Source organism: Corvus moneduloides, chromosome 3, assembly GCF_009650955.1.
Source record: "Corvus moneduloides isolate bCorMon1 chromosome 3, bCorMon1.pri, whole genome shotgun sequence".
Taxonomy (NCBI): domain Eukaryota; kingdom Metazoa; phylum Chordata; class Aves; order Passeriformes; family Corvidae; genus Corvus; species Corvus moneduloides.
The window spans coordinates 191876-208431 of NC_045478.1; the positions used below are offsets into that span (position 1 = coordinate 191876).

The window sequence follows — 16556 nt, forward strand, 5'->3', positions numbered from 1 at the left end:
ATTTGTACCCCACACCTGAAGAGCCATCTTCCTTCTACACAGCCTCTGAATGCACCACTGGAGTTGCATGCTCTGGGCACAGCAGGTCTAATGACCTGCAGGATCTCCCTCTGGTGAAAGCCATGGCTCCAATGCAAGCTCCATGAGTTTGGTTTTACAGACAGCACTGGCTGCCCTGCAGAAAGATGGCAGCTGCATGATACTTTGAAAGCACACTAAAAAAGATGATTTCTTGAGTACTCAAGTCTTCCCATCAGTCTGAACTGAATGCCAGGGAGTTTGCCAGCATACGGGTACTAGATGTACACACTCCTGGAAATTTCTCCCACTTGGGACAAAGTCTAAAGTCTGTGTGATGACACGATGACATCAGTCTGTGTGAAGAGCAAGTCCCCAAGTTTACAGGCAGGTCGGGGGCAGAGTGCTCCTCCTGCCATGACCCTGTCTCCCTGGTACATGCACAAATCTGCTACCCCAATTCTGGAACAAAACAACAACGTAGGAGTTCTTTGATGGGAAGAAAAGCCACAGGTCTGCAGCTGATGGAGAGGCTATTTCTGGATGACAGGTGATGCAGAGCCTCTTTCCCTGTACATTGCCACATCAAAGCAGAACTCACACAGACAACAACTCCAGGAAAACAAAGACCTGCTCCTCAGATCGAGAATACTTGCAGAAGTTGAACAACAGGTAGCAAAGCTGTCCCTTGAAAGGTCATGTCAAGGTGTGACGTAATGCATCCTGACTGCAGACAGATTTTTAGAGACATGGGAATAGCAGGAAAAAACAGAGCATGCAAGGATGCATTGCACTGCCAGGAACATCACTGCTTACTTATGAAATAAACCATTTCCACACAGGGTGGCTGCCCAAGCAGGGCATGTCTGTGCCAGTCAGGTGCAGGGCAGCTCAGCAGCCTGAAGGCAGGCCCACGGGAGGGATACTGGGTAAGGATGTCAGGACAAACTGCTCGCTGCAGTCACAGCCTGTCCACTTTATTATAAACACGGGTTGCTACAAGCAGCACTCTTGTGGCCCTCATGGACACAGCTTCCCAGGCAGCTCCCAAAGCTCCACAGTGCTGGGAGGAGAACTCTGTGTGTATTAACATAAAAACCCACAGATGATGTGCCTACAAAACTTCACAGTTTCAGCATCATTTCCTGGGTCAGCCCCTTGAGACACAACATTAAAGAAGAGGCTAAAAGGCAAACAGTATCCCAGTATCAGTCTTTCCTGCACCTGACAGGGCTCCAATCACCAGTGAATTCTGCTCCCAGTCTCTGGCACATCTGATGTGGACAAGCACATGTACATACATGCCTATCATGCCAGGGAACCTGGAAAGGAGTAGATGCCTTTTTCTGTTTGGGCAGTCTGTCTGACAGGCAGGGGAACCCCCAGCAAGCATTACCTGACCCAATTTTGATCAGTCCGTTGTGCTGGATGAAGATGGTGTCACAGGTCAGGTTGCCGTGAATGATGGGGGGATCACAGGAGTGGAGGTAGCTGGAGATGCAGAACAAAGCACTAGTCAAGGCCTTGAATCCCTCCCTTCACCCCTTCCCATCTCAAGAAACATCAGAAGAGAACAGGAGAGCAAAGGGCACATGCCAGGGATTTACAGTAGCCGGGAGGTACAATTCCATGACTGTACATCAGCCTCTAGCTAGGTGAGAACCAGGAATAAATAGGAATTGTCTCTAATGATCAATCTCCAGAACAGGGGGGGGGGGGGAACAGAAAGCTTTCTCTGATCAGTTCCCAAGAAACTCAGGGTACCACAGGTAAAGACACAATTTCATCCAAGCCAGTACTGCTGAATGGATTCTAAAAGGGTTACAACTTCATACCAAAAATATCAGAGCCTTACTCTGTCCCTACACAGAGGGGACCAAAGAGGCACTTAGTGCTATAAACACACAACTGGGCATGTTTGCCAGCAGAAACAAATACAGCTTTTCAGTGCTGGGTCCCAGGTACACTCTGTTTTTGCATCTCACTCTGCCTTAGGTTTATGTTAGCAGCTAGCACAAATGAGGACAGTCAGCTCCCAGAAGCTTATTAGAACCCCAGCTATTCACCAACAGCTGTAATTTGGCCAAATGACACCAGTTTTCTCTATGGAGTGAAAGCCATGCTCTGTCACCCAGGCTATTGTTTTTCTAAGGTTCTAATTAGCTACTCATCAACTCTAGCTCAGGTGGAACAGAGTTTTTAAAACCCAAAACACATTCTACTAAGCTGTATTGAGCTAAGATGGCTGCAGAAGATCTGCATCATCAAGAAATGTACACACACATCTAACAACACCATGCCTCAATATCCATGAATCCACTGCCTGCAAAAGGGCTGCAGCCTGCCAACACTACAGAAGTTTTTCTCAGTCCTCTCACACGGAACTTGATTTCCCAGTCATCTTTGCAAGATGCTCCTGACCATGGTGAAACCTGGGTTATAAAGCTGGATACTCTGGAGAGCTCCCTAATACTTAACTGCCACACTCACTGGCACATCAGTCCCGATTGCTGGGATCTCAAGGTCAGTACCCCACATACCTGAGAGCAGAGAGGATCTGGGTACACCATCGCTTCCAAGCCTGCAGATACAAGAGGAAAAGGATAAAAATCATCCACAAGGAGCTAATCTGTAGTTCTGTGATTCACAACCCACTCGTAGGAAGAAATACACACTCCAGCTTTTACTCAGTGCAGGTGTAAAGAATCAGTACTCTTATGGTCAGCTTGTTTCTACATATTCCCATGGGTGCAGAAAAACACCTGTCCTTCAGAGTCTCCCATGCACAGGCACCTTCCTCCTTTACTGTGAGGGCCCCTGGAAAGGGACATGCTTGTCACACCACACCTTAGAAGCTGCAGAGCTACTGGCATTAAAGCAACCAGCACAGAACTGCTGTCCCAGAGAACCTGCAGCTGAACTAGGTTACAGGGACACGGGGGAACTACAGCAATGTGTTATCACCAGTCCTCACTGGGATCCTCTGCTGAAAGGGCTTTCCAGGGGCTGATGGCTCTAAAGGAATATGGTCATACAGGAAAAAAGAGTTACCTTTTCATTCATAGTTTTGTGGTTTTTCTTTGTCTTCTTCAAGAACTGTTTCAAGCTCCCTGAAGACATGTACTCAGTGATGAAGATCACCTGCGGGGCAGTAGGACACATTACCCTCCACCTTGCCAATTACCTAACAACACAAAATGAGAACCCAACAGCCTGATGGCTGCACTTACCCTGGCCTTGTTCTCTTTCACATCAGCCCAGTATTTGTGGAACTTCACAATGTTGAGATGATCCAGCTGAATTAAGTTGTCAAACACTGCTTTAACTTTTTCCTTAACATCAGAAAGACAAAGACACGTCACATCAGAGACCACACCAACCTATATCCTTCTTTCTTCTTGGGTCTTGGTCCCCTCAAACACCAACATGTATGTCAAGCCCCTATGCTAAGAACAGGCAGCATCCCATTTCCTTCTGCACAGCATCTCAGCGGAGTGAGGTTTGATTGCCACGTCTAAATGAATACAAGAGCTCATGGAAATAGCACAACAGCTTTCCAGTACATTTCCTATACAGGCCAGGCTTAAGCCAAATTTGCTACATTTGGACATCACAGCACTCCAAACCCAGCCAATAGTCCACACAAAAAATCCCCAGTATCCATAATCCCACCCTAGGGCAAGGTATGTTTCTCACATCCTGATGGGAAATACATCAACTTACTTCTTGAAGCTTAAAGTTCTTCCGCTCAGAAAACTGAACTTCATTCCAAACAACTTCCACACCTTCCTCCGTATCCATGGCCAGGTAGGCACTGTCAATCCCCGGGACATTGCGCTGGTTCACCTGGAGGGAAGGGTGGAGAGACCTGTGAGCTCTAAGCCAGCAAGACCAGATCATTGCCACGCAGCACTCATAGGAGAATTATGAACTCTGCTCATTAGCGTTTAATTAAATGAGAATTCCAGGACAGGACTTGCACACGTATCTTGGAGCAGGGCATACCCAAAACATGAGTCACTGTAGGCCATGTGAGCAGCAAGTCCTGAGCATACCAGTGGGAAAACCTCTTGTGCACAAACACTGTGTTTTAGCAAAGCCACCTTCTGCCAACAATATATTAGATTTTCATGGTTTAGGATACCTGTAGTTCATTCCAACACAAAAAACCCACTCCAACCATACAAAAGGGATAGAGAAATGTCTCAAGAACTCAGATCCAACTTTGTGGAGGAATCCTCTGAAAGGTGATGATACCTGAAACTCAATCAAAGCAGACAGGAATAAGGGGAAAGCTGCAGGTTCAGAGGTGGGAACCAACACAAGAGAAATCACTACAGTAATTTCTTTAGTTAATAATTGTAAACATTGACCCAGCACAAGTACATCCACACCAAATATTAAAGACACAGATGAACACTTAGAAAGCAGCAAGGTAAGGGGAGGGAATTGAGAGTTTAGAGCCTGGCACGAGAATGGCAAGGGCTGTGGGAGGACATAAGGCTGAAAGACCTGCAGAGATCAGAGGTGAACCCTGCTCCCAGCAGCAAAGTTTTCCATAACACTGTTTTTCTTCAGATATGTAGCAGCATTCAAAGATGTATTTGCAGCATTCACATGATCAAATTTACCCAATTTCATCATTCCAGCCGAACAACTCTATCCCATTCTACTCCTTCAGCAGCCTGACAATACAGAGTGACAGGCCACCAGTACAGGTGGGACTCCTTATGATCTCCCAAGGGAATCTGAACAGGCCCGATGACATTCAATACCCTGACACTGCAGGCGACACACTGCAGTGACAAATGACGCCAAGCACAGCAAAACCATAATGATACAGACTTCTCTGGCAACTGAGCAGTAAATGAGTATGACACAAGCAACTGCAAGGTGTGGCACAGGCAGGAATAAGGGATACAGGCCATAATTACATAAGGAGAGCCTGAGCTACAGAGGTTACCTATGGAAAACCATCACAGGAGGTGGTGACAGCTGAGTATGAATCACCCCACTTCCTTCTACTTGAGCCGCCTACATAACTGAGGGGTGAAAGGACTGAGATTTGGTTTAGGAAGATGTTCACATTCATCTTAAAAACTTGATATTATATATATATGTATATATATATATATGTATATACACGCATACTGATACCAACAGGCCAGGGCCGTTATGTTTCATCATTAAAGGAAGCTGAAGGAATAAAAATAATTAAGGATAGAACATTTATTCCTTCAAATTTGAGAATAAGCAGTATCTTAGGGATGACAGCAGCATAAAATTGCCCAGTACAATTACTAAAGCTGAATGGCAAAAGGCTTTAACTTCAGGGAAGTTTGAAGAAGCCCGAGGCAGCAGAAAGGCAGGTGTGTGTAAGCAGTGCAAGGACAAGATAACAGCCACCACACCGACACTCAGTGCCCTTGCATCCCTTCATCCCTTTGGATTCTCTTCCTCTGTCCCACTTGCTGCCTGTACACAGAAGCATCAAGGTTGGAAAAGACATCTAAATCATGGAGTCCAACAGTTAAAGGCCCTCTCTTGAAAGGCCTCCAGCTTTACTGGATTGAGTAAGTCCTCAAGTACTAGCAACTACTCAAAATCTGCCCCAATAATGCAGCTGGGGCTGTGGACTTGTCACATCTCCCAGTCCTGGCCAAGCTCCTCAAGCGTAAATGATTTCCATGACTCATAGGCAATATTCCAGAGCACCAGATATGACTCAAGACACAAAACCCAGCTGACATCACCGATGGCAATTCTGTTTCTCAGGAGATTCTACACTTGGGGAGAAGAATAAAAGGGGAAAAATGCAGACAGACAACTGAAAGGCAACAGCAGATTCCTCCTGCTTGCCAAATCCCTATCCCACATCCCTCTCCATGCTCGGCAAAGCAGAATCCTAAACCCTCATGAAAGCATTGAGATAATGTATTACTCTGGTGTTTGTCCCAGACAGCCCCAGACTAGGCAGCTTTTACACTCTGAGGGAGGAAGTGACGTGAGCCCAGCTTAGCCTGAATTTCTGCAGCACAGCAGAGGAAGCAGTTCCAGACTACAAAAGTACCAACACAGCTCTGAGTCCATGTAAACAGGAGGCAAGGAAACTCAAGAAGAATTTCAAGTGAATTACTTAAAGGAGTATGGGTGGACTGGTACAACAGCTCTAAGGGAAAACAGTTTGGAAGTTAAATTTCCCTCTGGACGGTTATTCCATTGTCCAACACGTATTTTTTCTATAGCTCTCAAACATCTGTGTATCTGTTGCTGAAAGAACACAGACTTTTGGAGAGACATTCCGTAGCTCACATGATCTGTCAATTAAACAAAAAATAAATACAGCCTGAATCACAAGTGACAGCAATGATTTAAAGTGTAGAAAGTAAGGGTATAAAAACTGGGAAAAAGTCCACAATAACTAGGATATCAGCACAGAATAGACCTGCACATTGAAAAAGAGCTGAGGAGTGGCAGCACACCAGGCCAGACCCTCACAAGAAGCCCCAGGTCTGGTTCAGAGTAGCATGAATACATTAACCAGTTTCCCTGACCACTTGTTTAGGCCAGAGAAATGTGAAAGCTCTGCCCAATCACCTGGCAAACAGCTGGGACTAGAGATAAGAGACCACCAGAGCCAGCAGCTGGGCCATGAGGAGCTCAGCTTCTCCTTGAGCTGTGGGGAAACAAAAAGCAGCAAATTTACCAACAGAAACTGAACAAAAACGGCTCTCTGGGATCTGAGGCTAATCCGGAATGTAACACAATAAGGAATGCCAGGTCCACTGCAGGCAAAGGGAAAAGAAATCCAACAAAGAAAGAAACAATCCTACTTCATGTTTTAATTAAACTGGCACATTGGCCTTGACAATTGTAGTCATGGTAGTAAAATGCTTGAAAGGCTTTAATTCAACAAGAAAATTAAAACAGCCAGCGTAATTTAACAGTGGCAAGGAAAGGAAGGTATTGATTATTACCATGGCTGTACAGACCACCTCATGCAGCAACTTAACTGTAAGGAAAAGACAATCTGACCATCAGCAATATAATAATTGGTTTTTCCAGACACGCTGCAACAAGTAACAAGATCAAACACATCAGCAAGAAGTTAGTTGTTAACCCAATGGACACGTCCGGACCATTTAAAGACAGGGTTAAAAGTCCTCCATGTGTTGAAGCTCTCCCTCGCTCGTAACTTCACTGCACCTGTTCAGGAGATGCTGTGCTGAGACCCGAGCCAAAAGCTGACACATCCTTTAGGCACTGACAGGACGTGTCTCTGTCATTTCCCGTGGGTCCTGCTCTGTGCTGACCCGCACAGCTGAGCCCCGCTGGGAGCCAGGACACCCTGCACGGAGCCCAGGCCCCTCCTGCATCTGCTCTGCAGGAAAAGGGGCAAGTTTTGAACCACTGCATGGTGTCACACCACCATTCTACAGGCTGTCACCCAGTGGCTATCCAGCCTCTCCAAAAGCACTCTGACAGTTGTGGCTAAACAACACACTGCAGGACAGACCTAAGTACAAATTCCCGCCAGGTAACTCCCCAGGCAGTATATCAGCAGTTTACAAAAACACAAAAGTATGACAGGAGTTAAAGTCCTTTGAACAGAAGCAGCACTTCTCAGGATACAGTCACTGAGATTGGAAAAGCGCTCTCAGATCGAGTCCAGCCATTCCCCCAGCACTACCAAGGCCACCACTAACCCATGTCGCAAAGTGCCACATCCATACAGCTTTTAAATACCTCCAGGGATGGGGACTCCACCCCTGCCCTGGACAGCCTGTTTGAAGGCTGGACAAATCTTTCAGGGAAGGAATTTTCCCTAATACCCAACCTGAACCTCCCCTGGCCCACCTTGAGGCCATTTCTACTTGTCCTGTCCCTTGTTTCCTGGAAGCAGTCCAACCCTCACCTGGCTGCAGCCTCCTGTTGGGGAGTTGTAGAGAGTGATAAGATTCCCCTGAGCCCTCTTTTCTCCAGGCTGAAACCACCCCCAGCTCTCTCAGCCGCTCCTGGGGCTCCAGCCTCTTCCCCGGCTCTGTTCTCTTCCCTGGACATGCTCCGGTCCCTCAATGTCTCTCTTGTTGGGAGGGGCCCAGAACTGACCCCAGGACTTGAGGTGCAGCCCCACCAGTGCCGAGTATCCCACAGGGAGACAGGCAACATTCCCCCTATTTAATGGATACCAGAAACGCATACAAATTGCCTAATGCAAGACCAAAGGGACAAGCGCTCAGTCTCACTTGGTGCTTCAAAACAAACAAGCAATCCAGTGGAGTCTCAGAGCTCAGTCATACCGAACTGGTCTATAGAAGGAGGAAGAGGCAATGATTCTTCACCCCTAACTCCCAAAGGGAAACAGAAACAGCACAGCAAAATAAATAAGCAAGTGTGGAAGAAAACCCAATATCTGTAAATAAGCCCATTCAGACAGAAGTTCATCAGGAAAGTTCTGGTAACTGCACTGGGGCAGTAAGTTCAGATGAGTGCCAGCAGTGTGAAAACTCCAAGGAGAGAGGGAAAACCAGACAGGATAAACTCCATGGAAGCTACTCCCAGTCTGCTATAGCCCATCCTGTTCTTCAGTGATACTTTCACTTGGCAGAGAGATCTTCAAATCACTGCAGGCAACTCTGAATAACATCAATCACACAGGAGGGGTTGAAAGATCAGTACACTGAACAGAAAATGCCATAAAAATTGGTATACTGTGGAAGTACCGGTCTTGGAAACAATCCCTGAAGCCACATGAAACACTAATGAAAAGTGATTATTTAATGTTTTCTGGTAATACTGGAGAAAGCAGGCAATGAAGTGAGCAAACATCGTATTTTAAAGAGGACTATGAATACCTGATCTTGACACATATATAAATTGCAAAGTTGACTGCCTTAAGATGTCAGAAGTAAAAATGGCTTCAAGGTGAGATTATGGGTAATTTTGAGATGGAATAAGAATATTTGGGTACACTATTCATGGGATGTTTGAGGGAAGTTCCGAAAGTGTGGAAAAAGAATGATCAAGATGAGTCTCAAGCCAAGCCCTGAGCCTGGTCACCATCACCTGTACTGTCTTTTTGTTAAACTATTTTTCAAACTATTTTCTGTGCCAATGTGCTTCTCAATCTCAATGTATGTGCACAGGCAAGCACACATATCTGCAAGCAAACTTCATGCCAGAATAGCCAGAAAGTTGGGACAAGAGGTCTTGGGGTCAGATTTTGCAGAGACAGAGGGCTTGGGAGACAGGTACTAGACACCTGAAATGGGATTTTTCCTGAGCACTGATAAAGAGAAACAGGATACAGCTATGCCTGTCATCCATGGTACCACGGGATTCTTGAAAATCACCATGCTTCCACAGCTAACCTATGTCTGGCTGTGCCTCTGTCCATCACAATTTGCCACGCAGCCTCCCTACAGGCAGGTTCTGGAGTCAGAGCCAGCAAATGGCCTCCCCCCTCTCCTGGCCCAGCAGGAAGCTTCTTCCCAAGCCTAAGCTCCACCAAACCTGTGGCAGCTGTCAGGACACCACGATCGCTGCCTGGGCTTCCCAAGACAGAGGGCTGACAAGGGAAGGCTTTGGTGCTGCTGCACAGACCACAGTATTTTTAGAACAGTTCTGTAAGGAATGCAGAGAGAACTCCATCCCTCGGTTGCAGGCAGCCAGAGTGTGACCACCACCTCCAGCCTCCCAGGAACGCTGGGAGAGCAGCAGCCAGCCACTCCTGCTCCAGCCACTGCTGCAAGGAGTGAGTGCCAGCTGTCCGTCACAGCCTGTGAGCAAGGACAGAACGGGGCTGTGACAAAAGCTCAGTCCCCTCTGCACCCTGAAGTGCCCCTCAGCTGATTTTGGCACATCCCAAGGGTTCATTTATCAGGAAGCCCTCGCACGAATCAATAAAAATGTTAAAAGACCTCACATACTCCCTTCTTCTTAATACCTTCCCTATGGTCAAGGAACACTATAAAAATTACAGCGTGTGATTAGTTTCCTCCACCAACTGGAAAAAAACCAGATCCATTGTCAAAGCCTGTCAGGGAGCTGGCAGCCCTCTAAGCACCAGCTTGCTTGGAGGACTGGTGCTTATCTTTTACTACCTCAGCAAGTTTCTTTCCAGTCACAACAGAGGCTGAGAAAACCAGACTCCAGCATCCCAGAATCCAAACACTCAGTCTGTTAGCATTTTTTCTCCAAGAATCCTGCACTCTGTCCCCTTGAAGAAATGTAAATCCAGAGGTAGAAAAGTCACCAACTGCCTTCAGATGAAAAATTATTCAAGCAACTGAGACTCCCCCCAGAAGTGAGATGACAACAAAGAGATAAAGATGCAGCAGACTCAGGGTTTCATTTCCCGTCTCTCTGAGTTCAGGTCCTCATGAATCACAGCTCTTTTCTTAACACTGGATAGTTACAGCATAGATTGAGAGCATCTGTAAGCCTGAGCACTGAAATCCAACTGTAACTCCAGCCATCAACAGCTGGGAAGTGCCAGTCCAAATGACAGACAGACCTTCCATAGAAAAAAGAGAACCAAACTAACGGCAGTGTGCTACCTGAATTAATTTTTTGAACTTCCAGTATCCAGTGAAGAACAGCAAGATGGGACTCACATGCACAGGTGCATACCGTCTCAAACTCTGCTCCCTGAGTTCTGCTCCTGACCTGACACCCAGAGCCACACAGAACTCCATCCACCACCCTGTCGTAGTCTGCACGCCATTGTAAGGGCAGCTGTGAAGGGCTGCAGCTCTCATCTAGCTACCTGACAGTGAAAAATCCCAGACAGAAAAACAAGAATTATTCAACATGGCAACTGCTGCATGCCCAGCCATACTGACACATGAGGCGTGTGCCCAGAGATAAGGCAGAAACGAACCTCTTGATCTCAGCAGTCACTGAAGTGGGGCAGAACATGGAAAGTGCAGCAGGGGAAAGTCCAGCAGCTGAGTTGCAAATGAGTTACTAATACATCAGCCACAGAACAACGATCAGTCACAAAGTCACTGATGGCTATCAGGAACTGAAACGTCACCTTCAGCCACCCTAAAAATCCTCCTCAACACTTCAGAATCTGTGGAACAGATGCACAACCCCTGTGCCTGCCATCAGCGCAGGACAGCATGATCAGCACTGGGATGAGTTTCCAGACGACAGACAGGACACGAGCAGGGCTGCAAGAACAGCACAAGGTTCCCCCACTGCTCTTGAGCAGCCTGGCATATTCTCTGGGAAAGGGCAAAGGTATTTAAGCAGAGACCAGTGCTCATTCTCCCATTTTCTCCCTCTTCTGCTCTCAGTGCTAGGCTTCACGTTCTTGTAAAGTCTCTTGCGCTGGAGAGCGCAGCAGCACTTGATGAGAACAGCACCACCCCAGGATGTACCCCGTGATGAGCCTACAGAAGAAGCAGCCAGACCCACCCAGGCCTGTCGGGCCTTTGCCCTCTTCACCTTGACAGACACACTCACACATGCCCCCAAAAGGGGACCTGCTTGTGCCCACACTGACAGCATGACACAGATTCCTTCTTACTAAAGTATACTACAAAGATGTCAACAAAATACTTCTCATAAAGTTCTGGCTTACACAGTCACACAGTGCTTTCCTCCCCAGAAAAGGTACATGAAGAAACTTGGTCAATAGACAGCTATCATACATAGGACATCCCCATCTAGGAAGGGTTGAGCCTCTCCTACCCACATGAGCTTGCCAAGCCAAACACCATAACACTGGGTTGAAAATAACGATTCTGCTGCAGCAGAGCACAACTTTTCCTACAGTTATGTTATATGTCATCCATGTAGCTTCCAGGGACAGGAGGCACAAAGCTCTCAGTTTCAGGTTCACCACTAGCCAGCTTCAGGAGGCTAAACCTGACCTGCTAATGCGGTGCTGCAATCCTGCTCCATTAGGAAGTTTCTATTCCTAGGAGGCACAGCAGATAATTCTCAAGATATTCGGACAACCCAAGAAAAGTAAGTTATGCATGCATGCTGCCTTCAAGAAGGAAATGGAGTGTTACTGCAGAACAGCAGAAAGAGAGGGGTTGGTTTGTCAGGGAGAGCAACCAGAAGGGAGCCAGGCAAGCACAGGCTGGGAGACCCCATCAGTCCTGTGACCACTCCTGCTCTCATGCTGTGAGGCCTTGCCCTGTGCTTCAGCCATGGGACATGTAAAGCCTCACCTGTGCGCTGGTAAGGAAAGCAACCAGGGACATGGGCACAATTCCAGAGCCAGATTCACCTCTGGGAGGAAAGCAGCACAGTCCACAACACTGCAGGAACCACAGGTACTGCTCCACGTTCCACAAAAAAATGGAATTTGGGGAACATAAGTGTTTTCCGTCTTGTTAAAAAGGGTTCTTAGTTTAAAATGTCACAGAGGTATTAGATTTTAATAAAACTACTCTGAACTTTCACAGGAATTAGACTCTTTGCACTACAGAAGCTCCCTGTTTCTAGGAGGAATTACAATCAATGAACTCAACACTCAATCCTTTTTTACATCTGAAGTTTAGGCAGGAATAGAATACAGAATACAGAACAGCCAGCTGGAAGGGACCTACACAGATTCCCTGGTTCCACTGCTCAACCCCATCAGGGCTGGCCTATGTCACAGCATGCTGGACATTGTCCAAACTCCTCAAACACAGATGGGCCTGGGGCACTGACCTCCTCTGCAGGAAGCCTGGGGTAGGTGTGACCCTATCAGTAAAGGAAATGCTCCCTCTTGTCAGTCTGAGCCTCTCTAGATGCAGCTTGGAGCCATTTTGCTGGTGTCCTGACCCTGGAATCCAGGGAGAAGACCTATATTGGGACCATCCCCTCTCACGAACATCTGGTTCTGCTGTGTGTAACTGCCCCAGGATGGGATTCTGTGCCCTCCCGTTCTGCTCCCACCTGAACGGGGTTTGCCCTCTGGATGCCAAGGCACACGCTTGCTGCAGCCGAGATGCTGCTGACCGGCACCCGGGTCTCTCTGGTCCCTTTCTGCAGGGCTGCACTCCACCCGCTCCTCTTCCTGCTCAGACTTGCACCCAGCACCATTTCCCCTCGTGAACCAATGTATTTTCATTAGTAGATACGGTTCAGCCCAGGCGGCTGAAGCTAAGCTATGACCGTATCTTCCCTTCAGCAGCTACTGCTGGGCGGCTGGGCCCGGACGGCGCTCCCCAGAGCCCCGCCAGGATCCCGCACCGAGCCCCGCCAGGATCCCGCACCCGGCCCCGACCCGGCCCCGCGGGTGCGGCCGCCTCGGGGCGCGGCCAGAGCGCGCCACGGCCAATGGGAGCCGCCGGCGGTGATGTAACGCTCCGCGCCGCCTGTCATTGGCTGGCGAGACAGCCCCGCAGGCTCCGCCGGCCCCGCCTCGGTGCCGGCCCTGGTTCTCGTCCCGGTGCCGGTGCCGGTCGGGCCGCGGGGCGCCAGGGAGGGCCTGAGGCCGCTTCCCTCGAATCGGGAGCAGGCGGCCAGGGCGTGCACGGACGGCATGGCCAGCGCAGGCCGTCCTGCCGCCCCACGACTGTTCCGGGACCGGCGGCGCGGGCACCGTGCCGCCGAAATCTGCTCGTTTCGGTAAATAGGCACCGACATCCCCGGCTCACAGCCAGCCCGCTCCTCCCTCCTCACGGGCCCTCTCTGCACTGTCTGCACAGCCCCACTTCTGCTGCAGCGAGTTCATCACTCATGGATGGTAAAACAATCTTTTTTTTAAAAAAAAAGCGAGGCCATTACACTTCAAAACCTACACCCGAGCTCGGCACTCGGAGCAAGCAGGAAAGAATGTCACACACAGGAAGTACCAGAGCACAGGCAGAACATACTGTCTCACTCTGCAACCGCATGTGTCCATTCCTCTCCAGATTATCATGTCTCATTGCTTCCACGGTGCCATCTAATCCAACATCCAGGAGATACTTCTATAATAAAAGATCGGGATTGCATCACCGGGGAAAGGTTAGCAAATGCTTTTTCCACAGAGTAACACCATCTCTCTGTGAGGGGTAGCGAGTAAGAGCCTGTTCATAATACTGCGCTGACAGGAATAACCAGTGCAGACTGAGCTGTCACACCTCCCCGGGAAAAAGGCCACGCTGCTCTGGGATGCTCAGCAAGTAAAGTTGTTATTCCAAATAAATTTCATGTTACAACATCTGCAGTGCAAGAGTTTACTCCGGAGAGCAGATCAGCCAAATACTTAAGACAGCAAAGAGAGTCTGATGTCATGCAGTTTCAGGGAACAAAAGCCTCTCCACAAGCTGGGGGCTAATTGAGCACAAATTCACATGTGAAACCCAGAGACACGCCAGGGATTTCACTGCAGGGTCACAGCTGCAAGCTGAGGCCGCTCCCAGTCAGAAAATAATCTGTGCAGCCCTGATGAGTGAAGGCTTCAGCAGCAGCCCTGAGCTCACCCAGATCACTCAGCAATGGCCCCAATGCCCATCCCTCAACCTGTGGTGGTAGAGCAGAGCTCTGACCTCCACAGAGGCAGCCTGAAGCCATAAGACACTCATTTAGCTACACCAAAATTTCAATGAATTTCTTGTGTCTGGGCCTTAATTTTTCTGCTGAGGGGGAACTGAAATCCAAAGAAAACACTAGAGCATCCCAAATCTTACTTGTCGTGTAGGAGAACGCAGGAACTCCTTTGTCTCTTTGTGTCAAAATGATCAGTACTAAATAAAACACATTGAAAAGATGACACAAACCAGCTTTGTTCTCCAGCATGTGCCCATTCAGTGCAGAGCAAGAGATAAAGCACTTCAGGTATGGAATATATTGTGAAGGACAGAACCAGAGCTTCACACTTCTTTAAAAAAAAGGGGAAAAGGAAACTTTTTTTTTTAATGTTAAAGCTACATTTGTAACCAATCTGCGGAGCTCTGCCAGAAAAGGCACATTCTGACCACACCATGCCATCGTTTGGCTCACGTTAAACCAAACCATGACAGCTCTCAGCAAGCAAAGGTGAAGACCTGCAGGGAATCCCTGACCTTACTTTGACCTCCAAATTTACATCAGAACAAATTACTCTCTCACCACCACTGGGGTTTGCACTGCCCTTTCTGCAGTGGTGGACAAAGCAGACAAACCCCTGTGCTTAGCCCCTGATTTGGCTGAGAAAAGCCCCATCAGCACTTGTGCCACAGCGCTGGAGCAAGCACATTGCCTGACTGTCAGCACCTGCCAGGGCTGCACAGCCTGCGCAGCTAGGGCAGGGGCACTGTGCCAGCACAGAGCAGAAACCAGTTTGTGCAGACAGCCCCTAGGAAGAAAAACAGAGCCCAGCAACGTGCAGAAAAAAGGATATGTCCCAAACAACATGATCTAATCTCCTTGTGCCTTTACACACTACACTGCCAGCACATGCAATGAGCAGCGGGTGCGGGTAGGACAGGCCAAGAAACAAGCCTGTGTGAGCTGACTCTGCTCTATCCTGATTGCAGACGACAAAGCAAACCAAAAGCAAGGATTCAAAAGCTGATGAGACCGGGTAAGTGGCCCAAGCAGGTGGCCACCTCAGCAGCAGGTACCATCTACATTCCCCAGTGAACACCAGGAACTATCCAGTCATTCCTCTTTACCATTCCCAGAGCGAAAGATCTGGGAAACGCGATGCACACCGGGAGTGCCGGAGCCACTCCCTACTCCACAGCAGCAACAGCTGGCCGTGACACCGGCCTGCGGCAGGGGAAGACATCACTGGCTGCGCTCCAGCCGAGACGCTCCGGGCCCGAGGAATGGAAGCCCTGCGGCTGGCGAGGGGCCACCCATCTCCCTGCCTCCCGGGAGCCTGACGGACCCCCACTCTTGGGCGCGCTTATCCCGGGGACAGGTGGCAGGAGGAGCGGGGCGGGACAAGCGGCCGCCCGGGCCCCGCCCGGGCTCCCCCGCAGTCCAGCTCCGGGAACCGGCCCCCGGCACTGACCTCCTCGCGCCGCTTCTGCCAGCGGCCGCACGGCGACTCCTCCAGGATCTCGGACTCGTCCTCGCTCTCCTCCTCCTCCTCCTCTGGGGGCGCCGCGGAAGTCACCGGCGCAGACACCGAGGTCATCCCCGGGCCAGATGAGGCGGGCTCCGGCTTGGGGTCGGAGCCGCTGCCGGGCACCTGCTTGGACTCGCCCTCCGACATGCTGCGGTCGCACACCCTACGGGAGAGGCGCGGTCCGTGAGGCGCGGTGGGGCGCCAGGCCTGACTGGGCCCGCCGGGCCGGACCGGGCCGCGCCCGCCGGGACCACGCCCCAGGCCTGCCAGCGGCGCCCGACCTAGCCGGTCCCGGAGCGAGGCGGGGGGCGAGGGGCGGGAGCCACGCACTTACCGGGCCCGCGGCACCTCCCGGTCCCGAGCACGTCCCCGCCGCAACCGCCGCGCTGCGTAACGCGCCGTGCGGGGTGGGGCCTCTGCCGCAGCCAATCAGCGCCGCGAGTGGCGCGTCAGCACCCGCCAATGGCCGGCGGGCGGAGCTCCGCCGCGCCTCACACGACAGGGGGCGCCCTACGGAAAGGGCCCTGGGGGGTGGTGACTAGGGCGG

The 16556-nt window shown here is 49.8% G+C and overlaps 1 protein-coding gene across 2 annotated transcripts in view; it reads right to left on the reverse strand.

Annotated features, from left to right (window-relative positions):
* NRBP1 (nuclear receptor binding protein 1) overlaps positions 1-16450 on the reverse strand; it is a 33665-nt gene extending 17215 nt beyond the window's left edge. For both annotated transcript variants that reach the window (XM_032103095.1, XM_032103094.1), the window contains exons 1-7: positions 16344-16450; positions 15953-16172; positions 3742-3864; positions 3249-3350; positions 3070-3159; positions 2559-2599; positions 1415-1509 (exon numbers count right to left, since the gene is read on the reverse strand). In XM_032103095.1, the coding sequence (XP_031958986.1) occupies positions 1415-1509; positions 2559-2599; positions 3070-3159; positions 3249-3350; positions 3742-3864; positions 15953-16156 (655 nt within the window). In that variant the 5' untranslated portion in view covers positions 16157-16172; positions 16344-16450. The remainder of the gene's footprint in view (positions 1-1414; positions 1510-2558; positions 2600-3069; positions 3160-3248; positions 3351-3741; positions 3865-15952; positions 16173-16343) is intronic.
* Positions 16451-16556: the final 106 nt, after the last annotated feature.